The following is a 26,481-nucleotide window of genomic DNA, read 5'->3' as shown; positions in this document are numbered from 1 at the left end:
AATGTCGCATGTGAAGCATATTTTGGGCGGTACAAATATCAAAAGCGTTTAATCTCAATGCTACAAGTTTACCCTAAAATGAACATACTAAAACACAATTAGATTTTTATAAAATCCTCATTATTTTCCAAATTAACAGGGAGCCGCAACAGAAGGATGAAAGAGACACATGGGCTATGCAAATAAACGCAGGGAAAGAAAAAAAACAGCCTACATTTTTGCACCAACACATTCATCGTTTCGCAGTGCACAACCACCATACGAAATCACGAAATTACCAGGTTTAAAAATTGAGTCGTTATAGGTTCGTTGAAAACGTGGATATAGATTTTTTTCCTGATTTCTCAATTTTGTTTGTATTTGGCGTCCGGTTGCTATGGAGAGCGTCCACCAAAACGGCCATGTTATGGGGGTGGGATTCACTGACATATAAATGATTGACAGTTATTTACACCAATAGAATATCGCTAAAATTGATGGTAGCCAATCATAAAGGAGCCAATGAAAGGCTATTCAAGTGGTTGCAGCGGCCCAAACGAGCCGATATCAGCAAAAATATATAGGTAATGTTAAGCTTAACGTGACAAACATGCGCGTTTTGGAGGATTTTCCTTATAATGTTCTTTTTGTTAAACTGTGTTTCCATAAATTGTGTTGTTTTCCACGTTCTTCGAGTGGCTAACTTGAAAGCTTAACATTAGCCATTATGCTATCACTTTTAAGTTTTAATGTTTGCTTCACGCGGATTTAAATCCACCATATTCTGAGAGAAAGATGAACAGACATACAAATAGTAATGATTAAGTATTCTGATTCGGAGGTTAACTTGGATTTTTCTTCTTGATGATGAAGATGCTATTAAGTTTCTTTTCATTTATCTGGTCTAGGAGATGCGCTTCATTTTGTGAAGATGGACAAGTATGAAAAGCTGAAGAAAATAGGCGAAGGTTCATTTGGAAAGGCTATTCTTGTCAAAGCCAAAACTGATGGGCACCAATATGTCATCAAGGAGGTCAGCATATCCGGGGTAAGTCATCCAGATTCTCAGTCAAATTTCCACATTAGGGGAAACTGGGGACAGTCGTAAAAGTCAAAAGAGTCAAGTCATGTTTACTTTATAGCCCTTAAGGACAAAGAGTCTCAAAGGGCTGCACAGACCACAAGTTATTGCAAACCACATACTATTATTACACCATCCCCTAATCTAAAACCTACATGAGGGCAAGGGAAAAACTCAAACACTTCAACATGAGGAAAATGAAGAAACCTTGAGAAGGGACCGCACATGAGGTAATCCCCCTTCCAGGATGACCAGGCTGCAGTGGATGTTACAATAACAATTAATACACAGATATTGTCAAGATGAAATGTAGGTCATTCATAAGCTGTAAGAACAGAAGTGTGTTTTAAGCCTAGATTTAAACTGTTCCACTGAGGTTGCCGATCAAATGTCAGAGGGCAGATCATTCCACAACATTGGCGCCCAAATAGAGAACGCACTTGAATCTGCGGATCTCTTCTTGGCTCTTGGGATCACTAGTAGACCAGTATTTTCAGAGCGAAGGCTCCGGACCGGAACATAGGGGGGAATTAAATCTGAAAGATATGAGGGAGCAATTCCGTGCATGATTTTGTATACTACCAACATAAACTTTAAAATCACATCTTAAGATAACAGGGGAGCCAATGCAGGTTAGCTAAAATCGTGGTCATGTGATCAAACTTTCTTGTCTTAGTTAAAAGCCTCGCTGCAGCATTTTGTACCAGCTGAAGACTCTTGATTTTGGACTTCGGGAGACCTGAAAGTAGCGCATTTAAGTAATCGAGGCGGGAGTTAACAAACGCATGATTTATAATCTCCGCATCCAACTAAGACAGCAAAGGGCGAATTTTAGCAATATTGTGAAGATGGAAAAAAGCTGTTCCAGTAACAATAGAGGATGGCAGACAATCCCCTTTCCATTTTGACCAAACACAAGATTTTTGAACATTCTGAGGGACATTGTCTCAATTTTATGGTCAAAAAACACATTGTCAGGGTAGATTTCAATTTTTTTTCCCCTCAGTGTTTTTGTCTTATGACAAATATCCTAAAGATTGACAAATTTCTGGCACATCGCTGTAATGTCCACGTTATTGGCTTTAAGTCAAGTCATATTTATTTGTATACCCCTGATTACAAGAAGCCTCAAAGGGCTGCAATCTTATGTTTAATGCTCGCCAACAACCACATTGAGAACATGTTAGCTTAATGACTGCTGATTGGTACTAGGACAGTGGTAACCCATGTAAAAATGCCGAGGGCAATGAAAAGAAAGAAAGAAAAGTAAAGTGGGTACTAGGGGTGGGACGATATGCTTTGATCACGATTTGATGGAATCCTGATACTTTGGGCCCAATTCAATTTATAACCCCGTTCTTGATAAGTGCGATACTACTAGTATTACTATTTAATATACAGTGGAACCTCGGTTCTCGACCATTATCCGTTCCAGAACCCTGTTCGAAAACCGATTTGTTCGATCACCGAAAATCGTTTTTCCCATTAAAAGTAATGTAAAATAGTTTTAATCCGTTCCAACACCCTGAATGTTTACCATGAACGTAAACATGAAGCTAACCCAGGCTAATCGTACGTTCGCGTTAGCGTAATCTTTCGTACGGAAAAATCAGGCCGTTTACACGTCATTTAGCACCCTGGTCTCCACAAAAAGTGGTGAGCGGTTAAAGGATTAAGAAAAGAATTATGAATAGGATTTCTTACCTTTGTGGTGGTCTGCAGAAGCCATGCTCTATTCCTTAGAAATAAGGGAAACTCGCACACCTTTTTCATATTTTCCAATTTTTTCTTTCTTAAATGCAATAGTTGTACGCACTACCCTTTTTTTTTCACCTGTAGCAACTTTGCTGCTTGCACCGACCTTCTGAGGCATGATTAGGGGCTAAAACACTCCGTTTGCCGATATTTAAAGCGAAAGAGAAAAGAAGTGCGCGCGCACGTCATAACAGTTCTTCACGAGGGGTGGGGGCAATCTACACCTGTACGCCGCTCATCATCGCACGCTAGCGTACCGCCGTTCGAACTCCCGATTTTTTGAACGAAAAGCGAAACAAGAAATTCTCGAAATTTTTGGTCGAGATCCAATTTGTTCGAACTGAGGGGCGTTCAAAAACCGAGGTTCCACTGTAATTGATGATTGTCATTTAATTTTTTTTCTTAAAAACCAAGCACCTTAAATCATACACTTCTGGGAAGATAAACCATGAATGATGTTATAACAATGCACATCCATACTTTGAATTTTAAAATGAATAGGCACCTGCTTTCGTTCTCTTTATTGCTTTTATTCCCCTCCATTTTTCATTTCTAGTTGCTTTTCGCCATTTTTACGCACCTTATATGTACGTTAAAAAAAATGATTTTTGCGGAGAAACATTGATTTTAAAAAACGCCATACAAAAAATCACCATGTGTACATGATAAAAAAATAAAATAAAATAAAAAATATATATTTTTTTATTATTCATTTTTGGGCCCCACCCCAAGTGGGTACAGTGTTTTGACTGCAAGCAATTTGCCCCAAAGGCTGCACCCCAGGGCACTGGCATACTCATTTGCCACAACGGCTTGTGAGGCTCTGATTGCTGTCCATCCAAAAGCAAAGATATGACACAAGCACTTTGTTTTAGTCCATACTATTATCTTCATATATTTCTATTAAACAAATACTTGGACTATCTGAAGGTTTTTTGTAATAATAAATCGCACAGTTTTAACTGTCCACTAGCAGTGTTACAACCGTACCTGGTGCTGGCAGCAGTTGTAACACTGTATCTCTCTTTTTGAGACTGTCACAGACCTTTGGAGCTACTTAGCACTCTACCGTTGATGTCTGCTTGTAAAAGACAAATTAGGGTGCCATGTATAAAAGTTTGAGAGGACCTGCACAAAAGATAATTAAATGGGAAGGGAAAACGCAAATTTGTCACAACTGTACCCAGTCACCCCCACATGTTTACATGTAACTTTAAACATTATCAGATGTCTGCTAAAGAGAGACAGGAATCTCGGAAAGAAGTGGCAGTTCTTGCAAATTTAAATCATCCAAATATTGTCCAGTATAAGGAGTCCTTTGAAGGTATGTTTGAATAATACAAATGCATCGTCAATCAGACCTGTTATTTCATTTTGAGTTTTTTTTCCTGCATCCTATATGACATTATAGAGGGGGGCTGTCTCTATATTGTTATGGACTACTGTGAAGGTGGAGATCTATTTAAGAAGATTAATTCACAGAAAGGAATTCATTTCTCCGAGGGGCAGGTAAGTAAGAAAATATATGTATTTGCAGTAGCCAGCAATGCATTTCACACCTAGGTCTTCAGTAGAGCTACGTCTGAATTAATCCAACCAACAAGATCTGCAGCTACAGCTGCGACACATAGAAAAGCATCAATAACATTCTCATAAATTTGCAATATTATTAAGGAATATAGTCAAATTTTACTCACCAAAAATCCTTTTTATTCGTGCAAAAAACCCATCTTCCTTTATTTCCTTGAGAGTATTTCAATTACTCTGTCATACAGATAGTTCCATCAAGAAATTCTTTTTTATATCGCTATTGAAGCTAATGTTGAAATTCCAGCCTGTCCTGCCGTATTTCTGGCATATGTTTTTATTCGATTTAGGGCTGAAAATGTCCCTTCAACAAAAGCAGTGGATGCGGGTATTTTTTTCTTCACGTTTTTGTTGTGAAATTTCTGTTACCGCCCCCGAGCCAATCGTTTGTGAAACAGGTGACGTTTCCCTAGGTCAGTTACAAGGACATGGTATTGCCAACTCAAAATCTGATTGAAATAAACCTGCTGGTTTATCAACACTTATTTTATGCCTCAGGGCCTGAACTGATTGTGAAGACCGCCGGGTAGATTTCTAAGCCTGGCAACAAGCAATGGCTGAAATGTGATTGGTTAAATGCTTGATTATGAAAACACACATCTGGAAGCAACACAACCAGGAGAAAAGCTACGAAAGCAAGCTGACAGACAATTTGGCGTTATTTGTTAAGTATTCCTGGACAAAATATAGTTAACATCACATGATTTAGATATTTTTTTAGTCCAGCAGAGAAGGCCTTGCAGGCCCCGACAGCCCAACATTGCGTCTCGGTAACACATTGTAAGGGCAGTGTGGAATATAATGATAAAAAACGTCAAACACAACCTTCGTTATAATGATTGTCAAAATCTCTTGCTTTCTAGATCTTGGATTGGTTTGTGCAGATTTGCTTAGCACTCCAGCACATCCATGATAGAAAGATCCTTCACAGAGACATCAAATCACAGGTTTTTTCATTTACCACGAAGAATTGTCGACTTTTTTTTTCTTTTGGGTTTTTTATTCCTTGAATATCATGCTGTCTTTTTTAGAACATATTTTTAACAAAAGACGGGACCGTGCAACTTGGCGACTTTGGGATTGCGAGGGTGATGAACAGGTATAAAAGCGTTCTGGAAAAATCGAGGCATTATTTGGTAATCACAAAGCATATCACTGTTTTTTTGTTTTTTTTTTTTGTCCCAGCTCAGTGGAACTTGCAAGAACATGCATTGGAACCCCCTATTACCTTTCACCAGAGATCTGTGAAAATAAACCATACAATAACAAAAGGTAAAGAATATTGTTTGCATCTTTTTATTGTCTTGTCACAGTAATAATGTTTGACTTGTGATTGGTTTGTGAAATCCTTAGTAAATGTTGTGGAAGTTATTTTTACTTTTTTTGCCACATACGGAACATTTCAGGCCACTGGTCTTAAATTTTGTTCTGCAAGAGCACCGATATGTCATCCATTGCAAATGATAAACATACAATCAACTCATCAGCAAGTGCTGAAGAAATATGAACTATATTGATCATTAAAATCTTTCTCCGCGACCTCTCATTGAATAGTTTCACCTTAAAGGATGAGTGTGTAGTTTGAAGTGTCCTTAAACAGTTTGAAATTATATATTTTTTCTATTAGGTATGTGTTAACATTGCCCGACTGAGTTCAAAAAGCCTTTATTTATAATTATTTATAGATATATAATTTTGGGGAGTAGGGGTAAAGGGCAGGGTTGGGTAGGGTTACTTTAACTGGATTACTTTCAACTACTTTTGGATTACTCCAATACCAAATATGCTAATAAAAGACAAAATAAACTAAATATGAATAAAATGATGACTCACAACACGTGGTAAGCTTTCTCTCCTGGCTTTGATCTCTTTGATCTCCGGCAAAACTAGCATAAAATGCGACAGAAACAAAATGAAAATAAATCCAAACAGCTTGCCAACATCATTTTTGCCGTTCCATGTATTCCGTTACTCCCCTGCACAAAATGTAGTCATTTTATTCATATTTAGTTTTTTTTTGTCTTTTATTAGCACATTTGGTATTGGAGTAATCCAAAAGTAATTGAAAGTAACCCTACCCAACCCTGGTAAAGGGACATAGTGATATCACGTGCATGGTCATCGTTTTCTTAAATTGTAGGATGAAAATGGTGAAGTAAGAAAAGGACGATTACAAATGCAGTCCAAATGACAACCAAAATCCCCCAAAAGATGAAAAACGAAGAGTTTATTCAAGCACATCTAAGAATTTCACTTGGTTGCATGCGCAACAAAACGACCTGCTATTATGATTTCAGCCAGAAGATGGCATCAGGAAGTAGAATATTTTTTGAAGTTGTATACACCACTTATAGGAATTATTGTGATTTCAGAAACAAATATCATTCACTGTGGTATTTTTGATGGTTCGGATTTGCAAGCTTGTTGCCAAATATTAGGCAAAGCCAGGATGTGCATCAGCTTAAGCAATACATTTATACCTCAAGTTTGATTGCGGATGTTTATTTTTTTTTATAGAAAACTACGAACATTTTACTAGTTTGTTGCTTTTTTACTGGGGCCCAATCAACATCTCCCGAAAAGCATTGTTGTGCTTGTGGAACACTCAACTGAATAATACTCTCACTTTTATCCTTTTTGTACTGGGGGTCAGCCTAATTTTATTGTACTGCAATTTGTCATAGCTTAAAAGTACACAACAGCTAATAGAATATTATCAAAATCAGAAAACCGTTGATTTGAGATTTAACGTTAACTTCAAGGACTGTGATGACATACTGAACAGTTGAGGCAAATGTCAATAAAGGTTGGCATTGATGAAAGTTAATCGTTATCCTAAAAACATAATTGTAATACAAATCATGTTTAATGAAGGCCTAATAGGTTCAATTGTGAATGTGTTAGGCACAATTTAGTAAATGTTTGAATCTTTAATGGGGCTCTTAAAGGAGAGAGGCGATGAATCTGGTTAGGAACGGTGAAACCAATCAAACACAAAGCAGACCATTGCCTTTTTTATATTTATTTATTTAAGATAATAAAAAAGGGTTAATTTTATTTTTGAATGTATGTTAACCTACTCTTATTGTGTTATTTTGTATTATATTTGTTATTTCTCTCTTTTGCTTCTTTATAGTGACATTTGGGCCCTGGGATGTGTCTTATATGAAATGTGCACCCTTAAGCATGCTGTAAGTATTCTAACAGTGACAGTGTTAATCTACACATGTTGACAAAATTGTTACTTCCCTTGTGTTATTTTGACGAAAATCCACCACAGCCTCAATAGTAATGTCAAAAGAGGCAAGAGATGGCAAATTGACTAATCCGGCCGCTGGTTGAGTTTAAGTGTGATCACCAGTGGAGCAGACCTGGCTGTCAGCTCCGAGTTCTTGGTGATGTGTAGATGTGGCAATTTTAGGGTACCTCCCGATACGATTACAATTCAGGGGCTAGAATTCTGATTATTTAAGCCTCATTTCATTATAGTAAGATTTGAACACGTGTAGTGTTTAATAATTGTGCATTTGTAGCAAAAAACCAAACCTCAATTGAATTCTATTTATCTACTTTTTATGCAACCTGCAAACTAAAAAAAAATTGACATCAACCACTCATTTGAGTCTAAATGACTACTTCAGTACCTGAAGCTCAAAGTGTTTTTTTTTTGCTTTATGCAGTGTTTATTTTATAAAATGGTATGCAAATTTCCCATTCAGGTTTGCATGTATCATTAAAGTTAAAGCATTTAAAAGCCTTTGCAAAAACACCCCTGTAATTTATTTTTGAATACAGGTGTAAACCTAACAACAACCACCGATGATAAAAACAAAAACGCAGTCACGGTAATAAAGGATTTGAGTAAGATGGGGTCTACACACCTTGTCCATGTGGAAACACAGTTGCCCTCAACAGTGTCTTAATTTACACTTATTTGAGAACATGAGAATAGAAGTCAAGTCATGTTTACTTGTATAGCCCTTAATCACAAAGAGTCTCAAATGGCGGCACAGACCACATTGCAAACCACAGACTATTATGACACCATCACCTGATCTAAAAGCTACATGAGGGCAAATAATACATAGATATTGTCAACATAAAATATAGGTTATTCATATGCTATAGAATAGAAGTGTGTTTTAAGCTTAGATTTAAACATTTCCACTAAGGTTGCAGATCGAATCCACAGCACCGGGGCTCGAAAAGGAGAACGCTCTCGAACCTGCGGATCTCTTCTTGGCTCTTGGGATCACTAGTAGAGCAGCATTTTCAGAGCGAAGGCTCTGGACCGGAACATACGGGGAAATTAAATCTGAAAGATATGAGGGAGCAAGTCCTTGCATGATTTTTTTATACTACCAACAGAACCTTAAAATTAAGTACCGTATTTTCCACACTATAAGGCGCACCTAAAAGCCTTTATTTTTTTCAAAAGCTGACCATGCGCCTTATAATACAGTGCGCCTTATTTATGGATCAACATTAAGTCGCAAAGTCTTCCAACTAACTTGCAGCCGCCGACTAGATTTTCGCCCCAACGCCAAGTAGTACGCGGTGTATGCTGGGATTTATTTACCGGCGTTTCATTGGCTAACCAATGTGTCAATCATCATTTGAATCGATCACTATTGGCTAAAGTTATTCGGAGGTCAAGGGGCGGATCCTTTTTATCATTTACAGGCTGGCATTGGCTTGGACGGCAAAACAAAGCCTGCAATTGGCCGAAAAAGATGTGTCAATCATCAGTTGAATTGATCACTATTGGCTAAAGTTATTTGGAGGTCAAGGGGCGGATCCTTTTTATCATTTACAGGCTGGCATTGGCTTGAACGGCAAAACAAAGCCTGCAATTGGCCGAAAAAGATGAATATGTATAGCACGTGGCTGACGGCATACAGAAAGCATTTTTTACTATACTCAGGGATGTGATTTTTCCGCTAATTCGCGGAATTCCGCTTTTTTTATCTCCAAAAACAAAATTTTAAAATTTCCGGTGTTTTAATTGGTAAAAAAAAACGATTTCGTCTCGACAGCATGCCATTTGAGTGTTTCCGTAACTGAAATGAAACGTACTTGCGATTGGTTGAAGTCTCGTGTTGACCAATAAACGCGCTTGTTATAGGAGTGTGCCATTGTTCATTTCTCACACGTTTTTGCCGGGTGTTTAAAGAAAGATGTCCGTGATCGAACGCAAAGATGCTCCGCGAGCTAAAGAAATTGATAAGATTGTAAAAAACAAGTTTCGATGGGACTGGTTGGAGAAGGAATTATCTACGAATGTTGGAAAGAAGACTGTGACGAATTTGTTCAATGACTTTATTCGGAAGATCGATCGTGCCGGGAAAGCACTTTGCATTTGGTGTCATGATACCATCGACTATGGTGGGAGAGGTTTCAAAGCTCTTGAAAGTCACGCAAAGAGCAAAAAACACGTGAAAGAACTCCAGTCAAGAACGACAAATTATTCCATCGCTGGAAGTTTCGGTGCCCAAACGAAAACTCCAAAACTTTACGGCCTCCATCCCTTATTGACATCACAATCGGAAGCGGTAATAAAGAGACGTGATCCACCCCAACAACCTGTACCAGTTGCTGATAGAGTCGTGAATTTTGAGGTAGGTGGTAAACTTTTCAAATTTATTTGACAGTTTTCCCATTTTTTTCGAAAATATTATAACGTAATAAAAATGGCCATAAATATTTAACAATTACAATAATAGATTTTCATGTGTACATTACACCAACACTTTACTGTAGGGCCTATACTTATTGTACTTTCATTTATCAAATACTTGGATACGCTGCTATTAAAGAAATAAATTATTACATTTAAAATATGATTTAGGAAATTTAAAAATATTATTAAGCCTAATAGTAATCAAAACTATTGTCAGTATTTATATTTTTTAAATTAAGTACTTGTATGATATTCTACCATTGATTTTCTTAATGGCCACGATATTATTATGGTACATAATTTACTTAATATTAATAACATGGTTAATCATTGACACAAACTCAAATGAATGCTGCATGTTTGCACTTTTTAGGTTTCAAGATGTTGAGTGTCTTGATGTATGCAGTTACAGAGATGATCTTAGTCGAATGCATGATTGTGTTTTTATCAGAGCTTGCTGCATGAGGTATTTTATGTTTTTGTTATCCATTATGTATTAAGAATGATTGATTAAATGATTTATTGCATGGTAAATATTATTTCCAATGGTTTGTAGCTAATTTTCAACATTTTTTTGTCACCATAATAAATACTCTGACATGTGAATGTGCATGAAAGTTTAGACTAAATCCTTTTTTATTTACTTTGGTCGCATGACATTTTGGATTATAATTCAAATAATTATTTAAATTATTTAATTGTTTACTGATTATTGTTAAATTTCTTTTATTCTTCAGGCAATGCTGTTGGGAGTGCTGGCCGAAAATTCTCTTCCGTTCACCATGGCCCCAAAGCTCATCACACTGTCAAAGGAACTGGCAAGGGATCCAAAAGCTCTGAATGGACTGTCCATGGATAGAACCAGTGCATCCTACAAAACAAAGTATGGCCTTGCCCATACTATGCTTGATGAGACTTTAACAAACTTAAGATCCTCCCACTTTTCAATGAACATTGATGAGTCCACCAGCAACAATCTACACCGTGTCCTGTGTGTTCTCGTCAGCTATTTCTCCCCGTCGACAAAGTCTGTTGTGGTGGAACATTTAGCATCTTTGAGTGTTGTTAAAGTTGACGGCAAATCTCTCTTTGATGAACTCTCAGCCCTCATGACCAAGAACAATATTCCCTGGAGCAATTTGGTGTCTGTGTTGATGGACTCATGTGCAGTGATGCGGGGTTCCAAATCTGGAGTTGAGACGCGTTTGCGAGAGGGACCAGCACCACATCTCCTTGACATAGATGGGGATACCTGCCACCACATCCACAACGCCTCTAAGCATTTTTGCAAGCCATTTGAGTACAAGATTGAAGGACTCCATAATGATCTCTTCAACGATTTCAAGTGGTCAACCGATCTGAAGGAAGCTCTTCAAGAAATTTGCTTTCTGACAGGCATCACCTTCACCATGCCAGAGAGATTTGTCAGCCATCGATGGCTTTCAAACTATAATGTTTCAATGTCCACCTTACGCCTCATGGATGTCTTTACCATCTTCTACTATGCATTTCTTGGCAGAGGAGATAAAGAACTCTATCTTCCCACCATCATGGCCATCTACCACAAGAAGGATCTTTCAAGAGAAGTCAAAGCCAAACTCAAAGACATACAATCAGCTTTAGGCCAAAAGAACATGACTGAGGAAGGAAGGAAGAGGAAGCAGAGGATCTATGAGAAGATATTCTTCACAAGATTGGATACGCTTCTCACCCTCAACCTGTACACAGCAGTTCTGCCCTTGCTGAAGAACTATGTGATCACCTTTGAGACGAAAACGCCAATGATCCACAAGCTGAACGACAAGCAAGTGTCCTTCTTCAAGAAGTTCTTGTCCTGTTTCCTAAAGCCAGAGTCCCTTCAAGGCTGTAAACTGACAGAAATTGAACTGAACAACAAAGCCAACCAACTCCGAGAAAATGATATTTTCTATGGTGGTGTCACCAGCAAACTGATGGATTCTTCTAACAAGTCGTCAGTTGTGTTCAAGTTCAAAGCCAAAGCCAAGGCAGCATATCTGGCATGTGGTCTGTACCTTCAGAAAAAGTTGCCCATGAACAGCAAGCTTCTGAGAGCAGCCTCTGCCATTGACCCACTTGCCAGAGGACACAGCTCAACTTTAAACCAACTGAAGAAGCTGTCGTCGTTGGTCACCAATGTCCTTGATGAGTCAGAGCTGGGGAACTATGATCTCGAGGTGAGAGAATACCAGTTGGACAGTGAGTTGCCAACACCTTTGGACTCAGAGGGGAAGGCAATTGCACTGGATCGTTGGTGGGCCCAAGTCTTTGCTGTTGGAAGATACCCAACCCTGGCCAAGATGGTGAAGGCTCTCATGAGTTGCTTCCATGGGCCGCAAGTAGAGGGGGCTTTTAGTGTCATGGGTGATGTCCTGAACCCCAAAGCATGCAGAATGGACATAGCCACATACAGTTCTATCCAGACTGTAAAATATGCCCTAAGAGCAAGAAATACCACCTCTGTCAGCCATTTTGGAAGGAAAGACATTCTGATGGATCCTGTGCAGTCCATACTGTGCCTAAATCTGAGGACATCCTCCAAAAGGTACAGGGAGGAGAAGGATGCAGAAGCAGCTATGTTGTCTGCAAAACGAACAGAACTTGCTGTGAAACAGGACACCCAAATGAGCAAGGCTGCCTCAAGAAGAACCATCAAAGCTGCACAGAAGCAGGCTAGAAAGACCCATTCCAAAGCAATGAAGTCTAGGAGGAAGTAGTGTTTGGGTCATGTGAATGGATTTAGCTGTGTCCCGACGGATCACCACCTTATCGTGGTGGGGCACTTTGCGCGTCTCCATGACCCCCAGAGCTATGTCGGCGGGAGTCTCGTACTCCTGGTAGGGTTACCCAAGCCGAACAGGTCGAAGGGTAGAGTCCAGACTAAGAGTGATCCCAAAAGCTGGTGGCGGCACGCTTTGAGGCGGTTTCCTACAGACCTGGATCCCGTTAGCCGCCTGCAGTTGTAGAAAGATGCCGGTCGTCTAGGGTCTCCCTTGCCACTGGAACCATCTTCTTTACAATTAAGATAGTGGCGTTGGGGAAATGTTTTTTAATGTGACTGATTTTGAGTTGACTTAAACTGTAATTTTATATGGGATAGTTCAATATACATTGAAAATTTATGCTGTTGTCTTGTCTATTTCTTTGTCATCTGAGTGCATTGAAAGTACTTAAAAAAACCCATGAGCTCCGGGGGGGGGCTTCGCCCCACTTTTCCCCCCACCAGGGCACTGCCCTGGTCCTACCTGGTTTCCCCCCCCCCCCCCCCCCCCAGCTAGCAATCACCCCCCCCCCCCCCCGCTAATTTTCAGATAATTTCACTTTGGTCAAATCACATCCCTGTATACTGTATTTGTAAATATTTTATTCTCCTGGATTTACTACACTCACGGATATAAGAGGACATTGGCTGCACATTATTATGAACACAACGACTTTGGTGAGCTACTCCGGGTTTTATATTATCCCTGTATCTTGTTTCAGACTGAACTCGATGTTTCTGTGATAAGCGGTGCAGATAATGGATGCAATAGAGTGTCTATTTTTAAATTAAACTCAATTCCAAGTGTTTATTGTCATATGCACAGTAAAGTTGCGAGCGAAAAAGAAAATAGAAACAAAGGAATGGTTGGCACTTCTTGAATCCCAAGACTTTAACCTTCCGAATGATGGAACGATGCATTTGAGTGACATCGTATGGACACCGCATCCGCACGTGTCTACGACACGTATTTGCGTCTTTGCAAGTTTTGGGAATGTTAAGGGGGTAATAAGTTGGACTGAACTATCAGACTGTTTTGTCGACGTTCCCATTGTAGCGCCTTATAATCCGGTGCGTCTTATGTATGTCAAAAATAGGACCAAAAACTATTTTTTCGGGGTGCGCCCTATAACCCGGTGCGCCTTATAGTGCGGAAAATACGGTAGTCTTCCTTCGCACACACACTTTCTGATGAAGTTAGCAGACTTCTGGTTGATATACTTCCTGGCGTAGCGGCAACTAAAATTCGGGAGGCCTTCTTTAACGCCTCCATGTGGTTTTATATTGCAGCGTGCAACAGCTTGCATATGTCGCTTTGGTCTAGTTGTATACCGCAGTCAACATTGCAGAAGGCAAATTTCTTCAACATTAATGCGTTTGAATTTGAAGCTTTTCACTTTCTTATGGCTGTGTAATCACAGGTGCCCTCCTAAAAAAACATGAAAACATAATCTGGCCTCTTACTTCCTCCCTACTTATAACTGTTCTCTTTTCTGTTATTTGACATATTCTAATAATCTAAAATTGGATGTCAAGTCAAGTCATTTTTATTTGTATAGCCCTTAATCACAAAGAGTCTCAAAGTGCTGCACAGGTTATTGCAAACCACAGACTATTATTACAGACTATTATGACGCCATCCCCTGATTTATAACCTACATGAGGACAAGGAAATACCTCAACATTGAGGAAAATGAAGAAACCTTGAGAAGGGACCGCGCATGTGGTAATCCCCCTTCCGGGATGACCAGGCTGCAATGGATATCTAAGAATCGTTTCAGATTCGTTCACGTCAGAATCCCGATGCATCCAAGATTCTGAAATTACCCCCACCCCTAGTGATATGGCCCTCTGGCCACATTGTTCACCAGCAATTTCCAACTGACGACTATTAAAACGCGTATACATAAATTGAACTAATTGATTTTTAACTTGATTACAGGCCCCTTATTAGTTTGATACAGTAATTCATTAGTTGTGCTTTTTTGAATCAACAGGTAGAAATCTTACAATAATACCGTAAATTCCGGACTTTAGAGCGCACCTGATTATAAGCCGCACCCACCACTTTTCGGGAGGAAAAACGATTTTGTACATACACAAGCCGCACCTGTTTATTAGCTGCAGGCGCCCCACATTGAAAAAACGCAATACAAACACGAAATTGGGGTTTTTAAGGGTTATTGATCTATCTTCGTTATTCATTATCCATTATCCGTTATCGGTCAGTTCATTATATGCTACAAAGCCTAGGAGCCGGGACACTTACTCTCAGCCAAAAGGCTAAGCTAAGGTCCTAGCCCTAAAGCCTTGTTGCGATCATTGCGAATGCACCGTTCCCGGAGGTACTGCAATACCGGGCCGATGCGTGGAGTGGACAGAGCAAGCTCTTATTCCATCTCCGGAATGCAAAAATCAAAAGGCCAAGCTAAGGACCAAGGACCTAGCATCAAGGCCAAGCTAAGGACCTACCATCAAAGCCTGTTACTTCATAGATAGTGCACAAATCCGAAATATACAGACACGAAATTAACCCATACCCAATACAGTCTAAAAAACACAGACGGCAAAATGAACGGAAAATGATACCGGTACTTAAGATTTAATGCAGACCTGCAGAGTCCGGGTGCCCGTTGAAAGTAATCCAAGGAAAAAAGTGTATATTTCCAAAGGTAAGGGTGGGAAAAATATATATCCACTATTGTCGGCCGCGTCCACAAACACGTCTCACCTTTGCTCCACTTCCCGTCAGCCCGTGTTTGCTCCGCCCCTTCTTTCTCATTTGCTCGTACAAAACATATCAGAATAAGTTTCTAAAATAAATACATTACAAAAATATACAGTTGCAAATACATATTATACATGGTTACACATATTTACAAAGAAAGACGGTACACCGAGAGTTTTCAAAGCTTTAATAATAATATTATGACTTTCATCCCAAACCGTGCCTGTGAAGGGTAGCAAAACGCCAAACAGCTCTGTTAAAAAAACATACTGTGCTTGTTGTAAGCACGGTAAACCGTCCTCATCTTCCTCCTTATATCTGACGTCATCAAAGTCGTCTTCCTTCAGTATGGGAAAGAGATTTTGTCATATAGACGTTGTCCCACGCTCCCTTATTCAAAATCACGCTAGCATCACGCTCGCAAAGTAAAGTTTACGTGCGGTAGCTCTGTTTCCTTCTATATCGGATTGCTCGATTGCGTTCAGCTTGAAAGTTGCGTCATGTGCCTTTCTTTTAGCAATTAGCATGATGAGGATATGTCTACGCTAATTTAATTTGTGCACAAGCTAAGAAGTTGCAGTCTAAATCTTACCTTTTGTACTCGAGCGCCGCTGGCGGCCTTTAGAAAAATTACATAAATTGGCCGCATCACTGAATAAGCCGCAGGGTTGAAAGTTTGGGAAAAAAGTAGCGGCTTATAGTCCGGAATTTACGGTAATTAGTTTGCTTGGCTTTTGTTCAGTGACTGTACAAATACTTCTATGATACCAATAGAAAACTACAAACGTTTTCCTTGCTCCCTGCTGTTCAATTTGGTTTTATAGATTGAGGTATATGCTTGATTTTTGGGTGAAGAGGTTGAAATGTCAATATTGGACACTGTCAAAGCCCCTGTTTTGCTCCTGTTATAAATTATACGAATGATGTCGTAAAAAAAAATTCCGTATTAATCCACCCAGAAGGGCATCTGGAATGTTTTGTATTTAATGCGCATGTGCTGTGGTAACAGAGCAGCTTGCTGTTTCCCCTGTGCCTTGCACACATGAGGATTTTAGCGACAACGCGCCAAAGTTTTCTCATGTTCGATACACTTCACCTTTGCCTTGGTTCCTTTTTATTTCAAAAGTGTCCTCAGCTACCTGACACCAAAAGGAAAATACCTATCGCCAGTGATTCCAGATGATTAGGGGTGGTGGTCTGAGCTTGAACGAAGCACACTTGCTCTTGGAAAAGGGAATCCACAACGTCCGCTATTAAATCTACAGTCGCATGTTGGCAACTATTGAAAATGTTTGTTCTAGTGAACAACAAATGAGCAAGGGAACACTTAATTCCATTCCATGGGGTCTTCTTTTCATAGCACGAGTTTATCTACATTTTGAACCATTTTTGTATTTCACAGAAAAAGGGCAAAGTGTATATATAAATGATAACTATGTTTCATGTGTATCATTCCAGTTTGAGGCTGGAAATATGAAGAACCTAGTCTTGAAGATCATCCGCGGCTCATATAATCCCGTGTCTGTTCACTACTCTCAAGAATTACGGTCTCTTTTGGGACAATTGTTCAAACACAACCCCAGAGAAAGACCATCAGTCAGGGGCATATTGGAAAAACCTTTTCTCTCTTGGAGGGTCCAAAGGTTCTTCACACCAAAGGTAAGTGTAAATCTGAATAAATCAAAGCTTGGCTGCAGGTATGAAATGTTTTACTCCTTCTTTGTTTAGCTCAATCCTCAGGAATCCCGCCTCACATCCGTTCAAAACCAGTGTAAATTTGGTGCACATCCAGGTTTTGCGGGTAAGTACACAAGCCTAATTTTGGTGGAGGTACTGTTTGGTTTTTTTTCAACACACTGTATTGGCAATACTTTTCCATGTGGGCAAAATTATTATTCATTTTGTTCTTAATTGTTTATTTTCCCTTTGACCCAACACAATTTTAGCAGGGTGGAAAAGAATATATGAGTTTTTGCTTGTATTTGCATGCGCCCTGTCATATTCATTTATAGTGAATACTATAAATATTCAAAATCATTGTCACATAAGAAAAAGAATACCAAAAGTAGGATTTTTTTTTAAATTTGAGTTTAGGCCCTCTTCCCTGTAAACCCCCGTGCTTGATTTTAATGTCATAAAATTATTATACTACTGAGGATAAATGCCTCTGAAAAAAACATTATTGAATGAAATTTTCTGTAAGCACTACCTGATCATTATTTTTTTTATCAATTTTGATGTGTGACTAGGCAAACGTTCTGCCCATGGTTCCGAAACATCTTCTGCCACTAAGGTTACCAAACCAGCATGCAAATACGGAGTGCTCCTAACCTCAAGGAAGGTGTCAGTAACCAGAAAACCTGCTGACAGGAAACAAAAACAGGTCTGGAAGCTTCATTTCAAAATGTGATACCCTATCTCAGGGTTGGGCAACCATTTGGAGTCGTGGGCTGCGTTGGGTTAAAATATTTGACCAATGGGTTAGGGTTAGGGGTAGAGACCTATACAATGTTTTTATTTATGACTAAATACTCATGCAGGCATTTACATTTAATATTTCTTCATTTTTAAATTTCAGATAGATTTTTTTTCATCAATTTGGTTTTGAAATGCTGACAATTCAAGACAAATCATATATTTGGTTCTAGTTTTAAGAATTATATTTGATATTTATTTTTGTACTGTTAATGTAATTGTATTGTTTTAGTGTTTCCCCTGTAGAATATTTCTATTATATCTGTAGTATTACTGTAGTTGTGTTATTGTAGTAGTATTTCTGTTATTTCTGTATTTTTGTTGTACTCTTTTTTTCTATTATAATATTACTGTAGGGGTATCCTAGTATTTCTGTAGTACAGTATCTTTGTAGTATTTCCATAGTAGTACTTTTGTAGTATTACGTTAATAGATTTGTAGTATTTCTGTTGTAATATTTCAGTGTTTTTTGTACTTTTTTATTATAATATTACTGTAGGGGTATCTTAGTATTTCTGTAGTACAGTATCTTTGTAGTATTTCCATAGTAGTATTTTTGTCGTTTTTTTTTTTTAACAATTTTGTAGTATTTCTGTTGTAATATTTCTGTATTTTTGTTGTGCTTTTTCCTATTATAATATTACTGTAGGGGTATCCTTCTAGTATTTCCACAGTAGTACTTTTTTAGTATTTGTAGTATTTCTGTAGTAGTATTTTCTAGTGTGTGTGTGTGTGTATATATATATATATATATATATATATGTATATACATTTCGTTTTCAGAATGAAATTATAATATACTGGGTTCCATTTTTTTTTTTAAAGCAAATTTGATATTTAGTTCTGTGGTATTTTTTTTTTTGTGCTCTGTGGTAGTATCATGGTTCTCGACACACAAAAGGACGATAGGGACAAAGTTATTAATTGTACTTTATTCACTATTATTTTATTGTTAAATTTTGATCATTTTCGGTCAGAGACCAGGATGGAAACAGGACCCAATTGCGTTACGTTTCTCACAAGTTTTATTAAAGGAAAGAGGAAGGTCTGCGCCCACGATCCGGAGTTCGCTAGGCGCGGGAATCAAGTCGCTTTCGTACTCTGAATGTGATCCGAACACGGAAGTGGATCTTCCGTAGCGAGCGCTGGCAGTGTCAAGGACAGAAAGACAGGTTGATAGCCGGGACAGGAGAGCAAAAACGTGGTCGGGGTCAGAAACGGGTTGTACGCCAGGACGGGAGAGCAGATGTGGTCAGGATCAAAACGGGTCGTAGCCGGAGACAGACGGGAGCAAAAACGGGACACTTGGGAGTCGGGGTCGAAAAAGGCTTTCCTAATATTCACTGAGGTTCGCAGACGGACTGACAACAGGGGATGGACAGGATTGAGTTCAAATAGTGACAGGGAGCCAATCAGAACTCGCGGCGGGTGGCGCCAAATGAGCGGGCACAGCTGAGTTACATCAGTAATCGTGACATTTTCATTCGACGGGTCAGATGAAAAAGCCTGGCAGACTGCATATGGCCCGCGGGCAGTCATCTGCCAACTCCCTGCCTTATCTGAATATTTGCAGACCGATCATTCCCATGTATCTACATCTGTTTTTTTTTTTGTTTGTTTTTTGTTTTTTTTAATTCCTTAATTTTTGGATTTGTGTGTGTGTTATATGTTCAGGGTCCGGCAGCCATCAGCAGAAGAGTAAGTCAAGGGGAAGTGGACAGACAAAAAAAGGTACATATTTAAGGTTGTGTATTTTGAACACATTTAGACCTCACCCAATTACGTTTGGAGAGTGTTTTTTAGGAAGGTATTATCCTTTTAAGTTTATGATAGTACTTAGAGTTGTTCTTCTAGCTTGAGTTTTTTTTGCTGACATTATTTGAGGACTATAATATACGGCAGGAAATGATCAAGAAAAGAAGAATGGACCTGATCGATAAAGAAAAGAAACAGCAAGAGCAGGTGACTATCACTTTAAGCATAGCTATTGTAATACATAGTTGTACTGTTGCTGGAAAACATGAAGTTTAGTACTTTTGTTTCAGATGTTGGTGAAAGCTGAGCAAATGAAGCGGTATGAAAAGGAAAAGGTAAACAAATGAGGATCATATGTACCGTATACGAGTAGGTCTGGTTAAGATTGTGACCGGTCATAAACAGGTAATAATAGATTTAAATACTGTAATTGTTTGACATTTTCAAAACTTCAATGAATATAAAATGATTTGCGGCCAATACAACTACACTATTGGAAAATGTGTTTTAGTGTCTGCAACCTTTTTGCGGCAGAGAGCAACTTCAGGGCACAACACTTCTGAAACAAGAATTTTTATTTCGTTAATTTATCAATTACAGTTTCTCTCTTACTGGCATTTTATGTGAGAACTGATTTGTAATGATTAATAATTATTCAGAATGATTCAACAAGGTAGGTGACAGGTACACTTCAACTTGCACTATTTTATTTTCTCTTTACCTTTCCAGTTGTTTCACCTACAAATGACAACTTTGACAACATTTTGTAGGAAATCCCCTTCAATTTCTTAAGACACTATCAGTTTTAGTTGAACTCTGCACCATGTTTGTACAAATGATAAATTATGTAAGAATTACCAAAAATAAACTGCTTTTAATATAAATCTTATCACATTTCTACTTATCACTACATTTGCAGCCATTAAAACAAAAGGTTAGTAAAACATTTGAAAGAGTGTTTTAAACTGGACAATCAAAAGTATGAAGATGATATTGCTGCCATTCTTTTAATCTTGAAGTAGGGTTTGGCAATAATCATCATTGCTTTTTTTAAGAACCTACCCATCTGAAAATGCCTTCTCCTTAATAAAAAAAACATGTATAAATGCAGGACAAACAAATCCAGGAAAACTTTATTCTCTTTCTGTGCGGCCTGGTACGAAACGACACACGGGCTGGTCTGCTGATTCCATTTTTTTTTTTTTTTTTGGTGTCTGTGTGGGTTTTTTTGGTCCTAATTTCACTCACTTCGAATTCGTAACATTAAAACTACTTACAACAGTATTGAAATTCGCTCGTTTTTTCTTCCTCGTCTTGCACGCAGCCACCTCTCCTGCGCCTCTGTGCTTTTCCTTGTCTCACAGAGCTTTCTGTAACAATATTCATTCCATAAAACCATACAAAACAAACAGATATATTTGGGTAATTTCCTCCCACGATTGATTTCAGGTGGTCAGTAATGCTAAGCCCGTTCTTCCATAGTAACAAGTAAACTTGAGGAGAAGCGGGAGTCACAGGTTTTTAGCCTAAATCTTTTGAGGTAACAAATATGTTAGAGGTGGCCAAATCAACATCAATGTACATTGTGGGGAAATATAAACATACTGGTAAACTTGGTAAGCTCTGGTATCAAGTGAAGAACACCCACCAGAAAGTAGGCATATCAATATCTCTTACTATGAAAAAATGTATTCGACTAAATATGAAGGATTCAACCCAAGGAGAAAATATTGCCTGCATGTAAGAAGAAATTAATACAAAACATGCTGCAAAAGCAAACCTTTATTTATTTATTAATTTATTTTTTTATTTTTTTTAAAGCAAGTAGAATATTCTGCAGAGACCAAGCGCTCACCAGATCTTAAACCAATTGTGTATGTATTTTCTTTGCTCAAGATAACTCAACAACTCAAGAGAATCATTAAAGACCATTACAAAGGAAACGCACTGATGACGTCCATGGGTTTCAGAAATCAGTCATTGCCTACAACGGATTCCCAATGAAAAATTCAAAAGAACTTGTCTTCGAGCCCTTGAAATAAAAACCATATGCATACAAATAGTTTTCCATGCTCAAGCCAATAAATTGCAATATACAAAATATACATATATTTTTTTGTCTTGTTCCACAATCCTTTGCCACCTTTATTCGCCTCCTCTTATAATTGAGACAACCCATTTTGAGATCGTAAAGTCCTAGGAGTGTTCCACTAGAAATTATCACCATTTTGAATTGTGCTTTAAGCCGACTCGGAGCAGTTTCTGCCCTAACTGTAATTAGCTAGCTGATTGAATCCAATGTGCCATCAAAGTAAACTCTGGTAGTTACAGAGAACACTTCTATTTAATTATTTTCTGTATTTCAGTACTGGCATATGCGAATATAAAAGGTACATTTTATATTAATCACGAATACTCAATAGAAATAAAAATAAACATTTATAGCCTCTTTTTAGATGCGTGTAAATCTATGAATATCTGTAATGTAGCCTAGTACTTTTATAAGTAGATTGCGTGCATAAAAATTGTGATTTTGTAAAATATTAAGTACTTTCCATTTTTATACTCCTAAAAACCCAAATGCTTTTCCATATGAGAATTTATAAAGTTGTTGCATCCATCCAGTTCATTTGGATGATTGTGTAATATGTTATACTTTCATTCCTATTACTTGATCAGCTGTTGTGCTTTCAAAATGTAATGTGTTTTTAGAATTTGTTTGAATGTTTATCAATTAAACATTTCACTTGGCATTGAATCTTTTATAACTGATTCTGCTACGAGCACAAAATCCACACTTGCTTTTTGTGTTAAATATTTACGATCAGTCATTTAGAATATGTAATCTTTCAGATTATTCGGATTAACCAGGCAAGGGAGCAAGGATGGAAAAATGACTTGATGTCTACTGTTGGAAGTCCAGAGAGGAAGGTACTCTTTTATTAATCCTGATGTATAGTTTACAAAAGGTTTGTTTGTTTTTCAACGGAAAGTATATAATTAAACAGAAATTTTGTATTGTACTTCGTAATTTATTGTGACTTTCCACGGACTGTCATCAGCTAAACCAGTGGAACCCAAAATTTTCTGTAGCACCAAGAGATTTGGTGTCGGACAATATTTTCATCGCCAGGTCCAAGTTCGGCCTTTTTTGTTTGTGGTTTCTATATGACCATGATGATAATACAGTTAAATCCACGGTGTAATACAGTTGTCGCGGAAACATAACCATGACCTCACATAGCTGCATGTGATCTGTATAGCGAGCAATGAGAACTGACACAAAAAACAAAAAGTTTTTACTCCAGTCTGTGGACTAAATTTTCTAGTGCTGCTGTGCCTGAATCAACATGATGTTAGTGTAAGAGCGCTTTTATTTTTGTTTTGCTTATTATATGAAATATTGCTGAAACAACAACAATTTGATGCCTCGATCAGAATTTTTTTTTGTCTAACCTGGTGTGGACAACGGTGTTTTATGACAGCAGTCTAGTACAGTGAGTGTGTCGGCACTCTTTCACAATACTGGTTGCACATTCCCGTTGCCATTCTCTGGTTTTAGATACGGTCTTTCATTTTTCAATTTTTTAGGCGCCGAAGTGGTTTAAAAGCTCTCCCCTATTTGATCACCATCGACAAGGTTCTGCTGAAGTTGTTGTGTGGTGCTGAGCGGGTTTAAGCTCCATGGCTACCCTCTCTTTTAGTTTTGGATATTTGTCTGTGTTCTTTTAGGTCAGGGATCAAGAATTTATGGCTCTTTTTATGCGTACATATGGCTCGAAGATAAAAAGGAACCTGCGCTATCATTTATTGCATTGTTCCATGTGAAGCCGATTGTTACAGAGACAACTCTGACTGCTCACAAGATATGGTCCAGTGTACAACGGACACAATTTTACCTACAGTTTACAGTCAATGTGTTTCACCAATAGACCCTGTTTTGGCTGTAAATGGCTAAATAATCCTTTTATATGGATGCTAATTTAACAATATATGTTCATGGTTGAGACACTTTACGATTAAAAGCCACATAAAAAACTTTTCATGACTCAGAAGCCCTCTCAAAGTACCTAGAGAATTTTGATTGGGTGAGTGGTAGGAAAGGGCAGATCTATAAACGGGGCAACTTTGCTTTCATTATTCTGGATAAAAATTACAGTCAAAATGAGCCTCAACACTGAAAATGAGCTCCGGGATTATTATTATTATTATTATTTCATTGATTTTATCCAATCACCAAACATCACACTGTGAAATAAAATGTGTTTTGAAGAATTAGTTTTTGTCTGGAAAGCGAGTTTGCCGGTTTTGTTATATTTTATCTTTAAAATATATGGTGAGGCTCTCTCTTGAAAGTAAAGTTTCTTTTTTGGATCTTTGAGTGAAAAAGGTTCCTGAACCCTGTTATAGGTGAGAGGCAGGAGATTTTAATTATGTAACTCTGCTATTCTGGTGTCAAATGAGAAGGTTTAAGCACTAATAAGCATTCAGGTGCAGCTGAAAAGAGCCCCACTCAATCAATCGTGCAACCGATAAGGCTTCTTTCTCTTGTTGCGGTAGTACTCACTTTAATACTCTTCTCTCTTTGATTCTTGCAATCGGAAGGAATTCAAGGAACTAAATAAATATATTTTGTTTGATTTTACCAAGCGAATGTACAAACTCGCAACGAAAACATGGAGTTGATGGATGGTGTTTGCATTCATTTGATGTGAAATTGAAACTAAAGTAAAAATAGATCCAATGCACTTTCTGTTTGGTTCTTGACTGGTGAGTGGATAGCTGTGGTGCCGAACCGATATTGTAAAGAATTGGCTTTAATGACTGCTGGAAATCCTGGCCTAGGTGCCTACCCATGTGTGTTTCTTTCCTTTTGTCCTTCCAAGTGTTATCTGGGTGGTAGAAAGAGTTCTGCAGGCGTTGCTGCTTGTCCCCACCCAAGTGCTATTCCGCCCCATGTAATGAGAGGCAGTCCTTATGAACACTACCACGCTGCTCTTGACCAAATGGCTGATGATTATCGAAATAGAGTGAAGATAAACATGGAGGGATTGAGTGGGCCGGATCCCCCAGTTAGGTAATGTTTCATATCACATACAATACAAAATGTTATAATAATAAATGTATATTGATTATGTTTGCAAGTAATGTGCCAGCCGCTGCTGGCCCAGTCCTTCCCAATGAGCCTAACCCACACATGAACTGTAATGCATTCAAAAAAGCACTACAGCGTTTGCAGCATCATCCGCAACACACCCATATTAGCAGGTATGTTTCCCAGCCTAAGCAATCAAACCTACACAAATATCTACAGCTATTTGTACGTAGTATTGAACTTTTCCAGGCGCAAGACTTCCATTCCTATTGAGCGTTCGTATCAAGTTGAAGAGTTTCTTCAGCGTAAAAAGGAAGCCATGCGCAACAAAGTCCGGGCCGAAGGACAGTTGGTATGCATGTTTGATGTACTTAACCACTTGTATGAAATAATGACCAAAATATGTCATCATATTGCAAGTTTGTTGTTTGTCTAACGTGATGCTTCACCAAAATAATGTACCAGAAATGTTTAAGGACGAAACCGTTAAAATCCGGGTGAATTATGCTTTAAGTAGAAATATTTACACGCATGAGCAAATGTTTTACACCTGCTGTTTTGGTCATGCACAAAGGAGTTTTTTTCCTTGCGTATGTACTACCGGCCCCGACTTGCCCCGATCTGAAGCTAGACCCAACTGGGTCAGTCCCGAAATGTCAAAACTATTTCTGAGTCGGACCTTTCGCTTGCTGATTTCATTTTTTTATGCATTGATTTAGTTAGGCACATATTTTTATAAAGTAGGATGCCCCAAACAAAGGCTACACTTTTTTTATTTGCTTTGGCTTTCATTTCGATTAGCAATGCTCCATAAAGATCAATAGTCTCTGATTCTGTGTTTGACCCTAAAACGTATTGTGTTAGCGTAATTCACTGTCTTCAAAACGTGCAAAACATGGACAAAATGTACATTTCGTTCTTTGGATAGGGTGGAAGTATTCATATTATTTGCTTGCTGAAGCTACGTAGCAAGGTTTCTGCTGTGTTTTGAGATCAAGTCACTTAACGCGAAACCACAATAAACCTAAAGTGTGCTCAAAATTAAAGCATTTATGTATTAAACCAAAGTAATGTATTAAATTTCGGGTTTGCTTCGGGCCTGCTATTCAAGTTCATCGGTCGGGCAAGATCAGGCTGGTGTTTTTAGGCCTGAGGTTACCTCTAGTCAATGGGCAGTCAAAAATGATCTATGTTTTTCGTTGGCAACAGAAATATGATACTACATTTGTCAATCCATCTTGCCCAAATCAGGTTTTAGGTGTTTTGTGTTTGTTTAGATTACATAAGATCCATCCAGATACCATTTCGATGGGGCAAAAATATGATTTGTGCTCGGTCTGAACAAGGGCTGCAAGATTTTGTGGAAAAAAAATAATTGCTATTTTTCAGACCAGTATTGCAATTTTGATGCGATTTTCGATTTTAAAAGAAACGTGTATTTTTTTTGCTAGTTTTATTTTTTAACTTCATGTTGTATTTCCTTGGGTTGTCTATGTGTAATATTAAAATTGGTTTGATGGTCTGAAACCTTTTTGAGTAATTAATAGGCAATAAACACAAAGCTCAG

The 26,481-nt window shown here is 38.2% G+C and overlaps 2 protein-coding genes and 1 pseudogene across 2 annotated transcripts in view; 2 read left to right on the top strand and 1 right to left on the bottom strand.

Moving 5' to 3' along the window:
- Positions 1 to 496: 496 nt before the first annotated feature.
- Positions 497 to 26,481, top strand: part of nek1 (NIMA-related kinase 1) — a 50,524-nt gene continuing 24,539 nt past the window's right edge. The window contains exons 1-18 of the mRNA XM_088349886.1: positions 497 to 563; positions 888 to 1,027; positions 4,043 to 4,139; positions 4,227 to 4,324; positions 5,266 to 5,349; positions 5,434 to 5,501; positions 5,588 to 5,674; positions 7,539 to 7,593; positions 17,048 to 17,248; positions 17,318 to 17,390; positions 17,839 to 17,972; positions 19,739 to 19,795; positions 19,967 to 20,026; positions 20,110 to 20,154; positions 22,673 to 22,750; positions 24,706 to 24,896; positions 24,965 to 25,087; positions 25,164 to 25,266. Of these exons, the coding sequence (XP_088206012.1) occupies positions 911 to 1,027; positions 4,043 to 4,139; positions 4,227 to 4,324; positions 5,266 to 5,349; positions 5,434 to 5,501; positions 5,588 to 5,674; positions 7,539 to 7,593; positions 17,048 to 17,248; positions 17,318 to 17,390; positions 17,839 to 17,972; positions 19,739 to 19,795; positions 19,967 to 20,026; positions 20,110 to 20,154; positions 22,673 to 22,750; positions 24,706 to 24,896; positions 24,965 to 25,087; positions 25,164 to 25,266 (1,671 nt within the window). The 5' untranslated portion in view covers positions 497 to 563; positions 888 to 910. The remainder of the gene's footprint in view (positions 564 to 887; positions 1,028 to 4,042; positions 4,140 to 4,226; positions 4,325 to 5,265; positions 5,350 to 5,433; positions 5,502 to 5,587; positions 5,675 to 7,538; positions 7,594 to 17,047; positions 17,249 to 17,317; positions 17,391 to 17,838; positions 17,973 to 19,738; positions 19,796 to 19,966; positions 20,027 to 20,109; positions 20,155 to 22,672; positions 22,751 to 24,705; positions 24,897 to 24,964; positions 25,088 to 25,163; positions 25,267 to 26,481) is intronic.
- LOC148355393 (uncharacterized) lies at positions 9,430 to 13,334 on the top strand. Its single transcript, XM_088349870.1, has 2 exons — positions 9,430 to 10,020; positions 10,820 to 13,334. Exons 1-2 carry the CDS (start codon positions 9,580 to 9,582, stop codon positions 12,815 to 12,817), a joined length of 2,439 nt encoding a protein of 812 aa, XP_088205996.1. The 5' UTR covers positions 9,430 to 9,579; the 3' UTR covers positions 12,818 to 13,334.
- LOC148355392 (U2 spliceosomal RNA) lies at positions 15,185 to 15,329 on the bottom strand (annotated as a pseudogene).

Source organism: Urocampus carinirostris, chromosome 12 (genome assembly GCF_059441175.1).
Source record: "Urocampus carinirostris isolate Australia breed hairy pipefish chromosome 12, RoL_Ucar_1.0, whole genome shotgun sequence".
Classification (NCBI taxonomy): domain Eukaryota; kingdom Metazoa; phylum Chordata; class Actinopteri; order Syngnathiformes; family Syngnathidae; genus Urocampus; species Urocampus carinirostris.
Note: the sequence above shows the minus strand (reverse complement) of the source record. Positions and strands in the feature narration are given on the sequence as shown.